The sequence below is a fragment of the Branchiostoma belcheri genome, unplaced genomic scaffold, assembly GCF_001625305.1.
Source record: "Branchiostoma belcheri isolate BF01 breed outbred unplaced genomic scaffold, Haploidv18h27 scaffold94, whole genome shotgun sequence".
Lineage (NCBI taxonomy): Eukaryota > Metazoa > Chordata > Leptocardii > Amphioxiformes > Branchiostomatidae > Branchiostoma > Branchiostoma belcheri.
In genome coordinates, this window is record NW_017804620.1 from 955,063 (window position 1) to 963,123 (window position 8,061).

The following is an 8,061-nucleotide window of genomic DNA, read 5'->3' on the forward strand; positions in this document are numbered from 1 at the left end:
GAGAGAGTGTGTATGTGTCAGGTGAGCATGGGTAGTCTGTGTCGCCCCCCGTCACGGACATGACGCTAGAGTTCGCAGACGAGATCACGTTTCCTGCCGTCACCATCTGTAACTACAACAGGTGAGCATGGGTAGTCTGTGTCGCCCCCCGTCACGTTTCCTGCCGTCACCATCTGCAACTACAACAGGTGAGCATTATAAGATAGTCTGTGTCGCCCCCCGTCACGTTTCCTGCCGTCACCATCTGTAACTACAACAGGTGAGCATTATAAGATAGTCTGTGTCGCCCCCCGTCACGGACATGACGCTGGAGTTCGCAGACCAGATCACGTTTCCTGCCGTCACCATCTGTAACTACAACAGGTGAGCATTAACATAGGTCAGTAAGGGGTTAAAGGTGGTCGGAAGTCTGTGTCGCCCCCCGTCATGATCGAGAGCCCTTCAAGGTTCTTTTACATCCTTACATTGCTCCAATAGGGTCTGGTTGTTTGTTTGTTTGTAAATTGTTTTTTTGAGACTTTGTGTCTGAAAATCTCAGATCGGACTGTAAGGATATGGTCACATACTAAACATGCATTGTACAAATGTGTTTAACTACTTTGTCTTTAACGTTTTAGAGTGGATCTGGACCTAGCGACCCTGGGTGAGCTATAGTATCTCTCCCCTATGTTGGGGGGCCCAAGTGTGTGCTTATTGCGTGTGTTTATAGTTTATGGTATGTGTTACTTTAACTATGTGTTCAACATTATCTGTATCTGTATACCCGGTATAACCGCCCTTCGTAACACACCAGCTTCGCAGGCACGCGGCAGCTGGCTATATCACACCGAACGACTTGTTACACCTAACCCTTGAACATCCAACTCTAGACATTGTTTAAAGCTATCTATTGACAATGCCCCTACTGTACTTGGTGACAGCGAGTTTCACTCTGCGATAGTTATACTTATAGGAAAGAATGAATTCTTGAACACTTCATTACAGAGTGGATCTGGACCTAGCGACCATGGAGGAGCTGCAGTACCTCTCCCCCATGTTGTACGGCAGTTCCATGGACGAAGCGGCACTGCGGGCCTGGCTGGACCTTCCGGCAGCTGACAACAGCAGCAGTGCGGTAAACTCTACATCAGCGACTACTCCCACCACGGTAATAGCACAGCATGTTCGCTAGATATGATAGAACACGACTGCACCAAGCATGGATAGCAGTATGAGGAGAGAGAGAGAGGGACAGAGAGAGAGAGACAGAGAGAAAAGAGAGACAGACAGAGACAGAGAGAGAGAGAGACAGAGGCGGAAACAGAGAGAGAAAGAGAGAGAGAGAAAGAAAGACAGAGAGAGGCGGAAACGGAGAGAGACAGAGAGAGACTGAGAGAGAGAAAGAGAGACGGAAAGAGAGACAGAGACAGAGAGAGAGAGACAGAGAGAGAGAAAAAGAGAGAGAGAGAGACAGAGGCCGAGAGACAGAGACAGAGAGAGACAGGGAGAAAAAGAGACAGAAAGAGAGACAGAGAGAGACAGAGGGACAGAGAGAGACAGAGTGAGGGAGACAGAACTAACATATTATGTCATAAGCAAGTGGTAGGACAGAGTTGGAGCTGGAGGGGCTGGTCACCATGTATATATGAATGTGTTTGAGAAAGAATGATAAATAAATTACATGTACACAGAGCATCCCCATGTGAAGGTTACAGGCGTTATGTGAATGCGTTTGCTTCGAAACTCTTAAGTTTAGACTTCTAGTTATTCTTCTCAGTATGGGTATTGAAGTTTTTCTCTTGTTTAAAGTTAAAACCTTTGGTACAACACAATAAAGTTCCCTCACCTAGAGCTTTCGACCAGTCACTCTGGTCTTCCTCAGTAGACTGACCAAGTGAGGCTTGTCATGTGGCTTCTTTGAAATCAACACTGGGTCAAAGGTATCTGGTAGACGATATCGGCCCCCGTCGAGGTTCAATAAAGGGTGATGGGCCCTGATGTATATGGCTTCCTTCACCCCTCTCAAGAAATAGTCTTGTTCAGTGTCCAAAAGTTCTCTCTAGGTGAGAGAACTTTTGTGTTGGACCAAAAGTTTTAACTTTAAACATGTAACTACCAACACAGATGAACTTTCATAATGATATAAGTTTTCCCACCAGGGATTTAATGTAGCGGACATCATCAGGCGTAAAGGGTTCGACCTGGGTATCGGGTCGAGAGGATGGCCTAGGATGGTCGGGTGCACTTTTAAGGGGCAGCTCTGCAACTCAGAGGTACGTGTTTGTTTGTGTTTGTGTGTTTGTGTTTGTTTTCGTAGGCAACAGAACAATTTGCAATAACAATTAAAAAAGAAAACAAATATAATATAATATACAGTCTAATACGTCCAGAGGCTTTTCTGGTGTCTTTTAGACTTGACTGTACTAGTCTCCACTAGACTAAACAACGCGGGTTCAAACACGACAAAATTTAGCCAAATAGGGAAAATGAGAATAAGTGGCCAAAAGACCTACACTCTCCTGGCCAATCATTTCACTTTTCGCAAACTTCTATGATACTTACCTTCATATGAATGCCAGAGAAGGCTATGACTGTGCATCGGTGTTTGTTCACTGTTCTTTATTTCATGTTCCAAATATAGCGTGTCACCTCTGTGAAGTAGTGTACTGTTAGTCATATCATCTTATAAAACCCATCAGCATTACCGTAGACGTTAGTTAAGATATCAGCTTGATATGTAGTACATCTAAAGAACCAGCCATACATGTACTTGCTAGAATTGTTGTGCAATAAAGTTTGATCGATCAATAGATTGATTGACTTATTGATTGATATTTTCTCCCCCAGAATTTCACGCACTCGTACAGCGTGTACGGGAACCGCTACACGTTTAACGGCGATGTCTTGATAAGCGTAGACATTTCATTTATTTATTTATTGATTGATTGATTAATTGGCTGATTGATTGATTGATTGATATTTTCATATTTCCTCCTCAGAACTTTACGCACTCGTACAGCGTATACGGGAACTGCTACACGTTTAACGGAGACCGGAGCAGCCCGCTCCAACAGACAATGGAAGGGACGGGCTTTCCCAGCAGTAACGGCCTGCAAATAATCCTGGATGTCATGGACGTACGGATTGATTGTTTGTTTATTTGTGTTTTATTTTATTTATTTGTTTATTTTCCGTAACGGACTGCACATGGCTCCTGATTTCATGGATATGTTTGTTTGTTCAGAAGGAAAATGTAATATCTTGTTTTCTCTTGATTCTTCTCCAAACACATAAGGTCAATGACCTGCACCAGACTTCTGTCGCCATGGTAACTGGTGCTGTGGCAGACACCATGCAGGGTTGGATTACATTATGTAGCAATTAGTGGCAGAGTTGGAGGGGATGGTCAACTTTGGAGTATACCTTACATGTATTGCCTTCGTCCTGCATACTTTTTTTAATAAAGATGAACGCTAAAAATGACTCTGAAACTAGAAATGCATTTTATGTTAATTTGTTTTAGAATATATAGCAGTTACAACTCCTAAACTCCTCTCATTTCATTAAGATTCGTAAACCCCTTAAGCGCCTACATTTCAGAAATTTCCCGCGATTTGACGACTGAAGGAAACATATTTTTTCTTCAGCAATTTTCCACCGAGACGGTGAGTACTGGAGGTCACGGAGAGGTCGGCATCCGGGTCCTTCTGCACGACCAGACGGAGCCGCCGGTGATGGACAGTCAGGCGGTGGCACTGGCGCCGGGAAACCACGCCTTCATGGCCGTCAGACAGACTCGGGTACGTCTCTGTCCCTCCCTCCCCCCTCTCTCTCTGTCTCCCTCCATCCGTTTCTCTCTGTCTCACTGTCTCTCTCTCTCCCTCTCTCTCTGTCTCCCCCTCTCTGTCTCTCTCCTTCCCTCTATTTGTGTGTGTGTCTCTCACTCCCTCTCTCCCTCCCTCCCTCTCTCTGTCTCGCTCTCTCTGTGTCTCTCTGTCTCTCTCCCTCTCCCCTTTCTCTCTCTCTCTCTCTCCCTCCCTCTATCTCTCCCCTGATATATTGATTGATTGATTGATTGATTGAGTGATTGGTTATTGCAGTACCGTAACCACGAGCCCCCCTGGGGTAAGTGCGGGGAACTGCAGCTGGTACATTACGACCCGTACACGCTGCCGGCCTGCCTGCTGGAGTGCCGCAGTCGACATGTGGAGCAGGCCTGCCAGTGTACTCCCTACTTTCTACCAGGTAAAGTATCTAAGGGGGCCTGCAAGGGGGGTCCCGACAACGCTCTACGCTAAATTTTGAGAGCTGGCTACGTATTACGCTGAATTGAGAAAACCTCTCGATTACGCTTTACGCTAAATTCTAAGTGGCTACAACGCATTACGTAGAACTAGAACGGCGAATACATTCTATGCAAAATGCGCCAATTACGCTCTACATTGAATTAGAGCGGTCCGTCTACGCTCTACGTAGAATTAAAATGGCCGATTACGCTCTACGGAAAAGGGCATGTGGGCCCCCAGCTAATAGCACTCCATTAGAGACTAGAAAGCAAATACACCAAGAAAACAACAAAAAGTGAGCTCTGAAACAAGTTTAAACTAAAACGGCAAACACAACACTCTTACACATTCATATATTCAGTAACCTCAACACTGTCCTGCCACTTGCTACATAATGTAATCCAATACCACAGGGTGTCTGCTACAGCTCCAGTTACCATGGTGACAGACGTCTGGTCCAGGTCATTCACCCCATGTGTTTAGAGATAAGGCAGTCAAATAGGAGACTCCACCCCCGTACCCACACAGCGGTATGATCCTTCCAGTCCCCAAGAAAACGTGGAAAAATGCTCATACTCAAACTTGCACTTTTTTCCACTTTTTTTTCACAGGAACAGCGACGCCTTGCGAACCACAGCCGATCTTCCAGTGCGTCAACCAAGTTCTGAGTATGTCGTTTTTTGTATCATTTTCAAAACATCAAAGGATAGACCCTGTAAAGGATACATTTTGTTGTATTCATTGTACATTTCCTGCCTACTGTATTCATTGACCAATAGCATACACAGGGTCAAACCCTGTCAATCAAGTGAAACCCAATCTCCGCCCAACCATTTCGGAACCCATACATACAAACCATCCCAAAACCAGCTAGTGCCACCCAAAGCAATACTTCCATCTTGAAGGTAACAAACGCCTTTTTTCCACACCTACAGATTAGCTGGTGCCTCGGTCAAACCCTGTCAATAAAGTGAAACCCAATCTCCGCCCACCCACTTTGTAACCATACATACAAACTATCCCAAAACCAGTGCCACCCAAAGCTATACTTCCACCTCGCCTTTTTTCCACACCCACAGATCAGCTAGTGGCAGGGGAACTTAAATGCGACTGCCCCATTCCCTGCACCATGACCAAATATGGCGCTAGTGTGACGTACGCAGGATACCCCAACAGGCTTACAAAGAAGAGCTACAACGCTGCCTACAACCTCACTCCGGACTACATCAGGTGAGGTGTAGTTAGCGCTGTAACGTTACTGTTGCATAAGGAACTTGTGCTCTAACTCAAACATATGGTGACATGAGCAGAGCAGAACATTATGTAACCCAACACCAGTCACCATGGTGACAGAGAACAACAAATTATGTCATTGGTCAGGTCATAGGTCACTGTTTGGAGAAGAAGTAGAAGAGGAAGAAACTGAGTAAAAGCAATGAGTTTTCCTTCGGTAAACATAATGATACCTACGGTCCGACTCCAGACTACATCAAGTAAAGTTGCCATCAGTGATGTAACGTTAATGTTGCGTAAATGACTTTGTACACAACTGGGCTACAGATTACACCAAATAAGTTGTTAGGCACAGAACTAGGTAGCCATCGACTATCTTTCATTTGTGACCTATTAAATGAATGTTCCGTCCTGTGTGTTTCAGAGAAAACGGGGTTGTACTGGACATCTACTACGACACTCTGAACTACCAGAAGATTTCACAGCTCAAAGCAGTGGACTCGGGACAGCTCGCAAGTATGTTTGGAACAACAAAGATGTTTATTTGTTAGTTTTTCGTGTTGCCCAGGTCACATGGGCATCACAAAACTAATTATGTTTACCGAAGGAAAACATATTGTTTTTGCTACGTTTCTTCTTCTGCCGTTCCAAACACTGACCTCTGACCTGGCCAATGGCCTGATTTGTTGACGTCTCTCACCATAGTGACTGGTGTTGGGTTACATAATGTTGCAATTTCATGGTCTGCTTTGCTCCTGTCACCATACATTACATGTATGTACTAGTAGTACATTTATGTGAATGTGTTTGAGTAAGATATAACAGAGTAGACCATGTCTGAAGGTAAACATTATGCATTTGCTTTGCAAATGTTACTTCTCTAGTTTACATTAAATATCAACATCCATTTACCAAGAATAATGATAATGATGATGAATCAGTAATATTATTTGTTTGTTTGTTTGTTTGTTATTTATTTGTTTGTTTGTTGCGTTGCCCAGGTAACATGGGTGGCATGATGGGGTTGTTTATAGGCGCCAGCGTGATGACGATCCTGGAGGTTGCTGAGTACCTGGGCCTGAAACTTTCCCGCTTCTGCACCAGGAAGCAGCGCCCCCACGCGATTAACGTGGAACCTGCAGCAAGGAAAAACACAACCGAAGAAAGCACTAAAAGCCGCGACATTTTCTTTCAATAGCAAGAAGAAGTTGTTTTCTGAAATGATCTTAAGATTTCATATCTAATATATGTAGAAATTGTTTTTTTAAATATATCGTCGCTTTCGCAGTGCTGATATTTTGCATACCGTTGTAAATGTTCAAATATGTAGGCACATATTTTATTGTTGTTGTATTGCTTAATAATGCAAACTGTTCGTAAGGCCACAGCAAGTAATTTTTATGGATGACATCCGCGCGCGCATTAATTTTCGCCTGATTTTGGAAAAAAACCCAAGATATTTTGTTGACCTCTGGCAGTGGTCAACATGCCGGAAATGGGCAAAGATATCTGTTGCCATGCTGGAAGGTGGATGGCAGATAACTATGAAGAAGGGAGACAAGAAAAGACTGATTTAATGTTTGTTTCTTACTTTGATACAGTGATATGTGATGCTGGCTGTGTATATGTGATGTTCCCACTGAATCAAAACCATTTGTACACTGATTAAGTCAAAATTTTAAACTGTAGGAACCTTGTTATTTTCGGCCCGCCTTGTTTTTTTTTTTCGCCCGCTCGCATTAGATTTGGAGTCTGGGGAGGATGTCATCCATAAAATTTACTTGCTGTGGCCTAAGTACCCCGGCAAGTTTTTCAAGAGGGTCACTGCGACTGATTTATTTATTCATATTTTTCTTCCCTCTTATTTGTGATTTCTCTGCATGTGCTAAGATGTAAAATGTGCTGATATTTTCTACATGTGTCTTAAATGACTTTCCTTATAACTTTTATAGTCGTTCTCAGCACGTTTCGCGTACAAAAATCAAATTATGACTGAACGGTGAACCCACCATCACAAAATTATCGACTCATGCCTTCGTAACCCCGTTTATTCATTCTGAACACGTACAAACCGACCCTGCTTGAAACGCAACCACTTCCCGAATGTTACTAGCGGTCAAGGCGGCACAACACAGTTTTAGCCCTATGGGGATTTCTATAGTTAAGGACCCCAAAGTGACTCACTTCGACTCACGGAAAATCATACTAGGGTGCACAAGCAAGGTTCAGAATTTTGATATGTTTAATTTCAGGGTATAGTGTACAAAATATGTGAAAATGAGCTTAAATTTGCCGGCTAGTTCTCTTCTCATGCCCTCTTTTATTAGCGCCACTGCGGAGGTTATGGAACTGCAGCCAACGCACAGTACTAGGCGGGACAAGTATCCAAGCGCAAATCTGCGCCGACTGAACACGCACCATAATCCAACTTTTACAGTCTCAAAACTGACGTATTCCTCTAACATTTACCACAGGTTCTGTCTCGATGCCATGCACAAAACAATCTCTGCACCCTTCCCTAGTATTGTGTAGCACTACTTTGTGCCCGGACTACTTTTGACTT

At 43.9% G+C, this 8,061-nt stretch overlaps 1 protein-coding gene across 1 annotated transcript in view; it reads left to right on the plus strand.

Annotated features, from left to right (window-relative positions):
- LOC109461616 (acid-sensing ion channel 1-like) overlaps positions 1-6,910 on the plus strand; it is a 16,201-nt gene extending 9,291 nt beyond the window's left edge. The window contains exons 5-13 of the mRNA XM_019757994.1: positions 985-1,147; positions 2,139-2,252; positions 2,979-3,116; positions 3,627-3,779; positions 4,080-4,224; positions 4,877-4,933; positions 5,345-5,495; positions 5,923-6,014; positions 6,500-6,910. Coding sequence (XP_019613553.1) covers positions 985-1,147; positions 2,139-2,252; positions 2,979-3,116; positions 3,627-3,779; positions 4,080-4,224; positions 4,877-4,933; positions 5,345-5,495; positions 5,923-6,014; positions 6,500-6,696 — 1,210 coding nt within the window. The 3' untranslated portion in view covers positions 6,697-6,910. The remainder of the gene's footprint in view (positions 1-984; positions 1,148-2,138; positions 2,253-2,978; positions 3,117-3,626; positions 3,780-4,079; positions 4,225-4,876; positions 4,934-5,344; positions 5,496-5,922; positions 6,015-6,499) is intronic.
- The last annotated feature ends 1,151 nt before the right edge of the window (positions 6,911-8,061 follow it).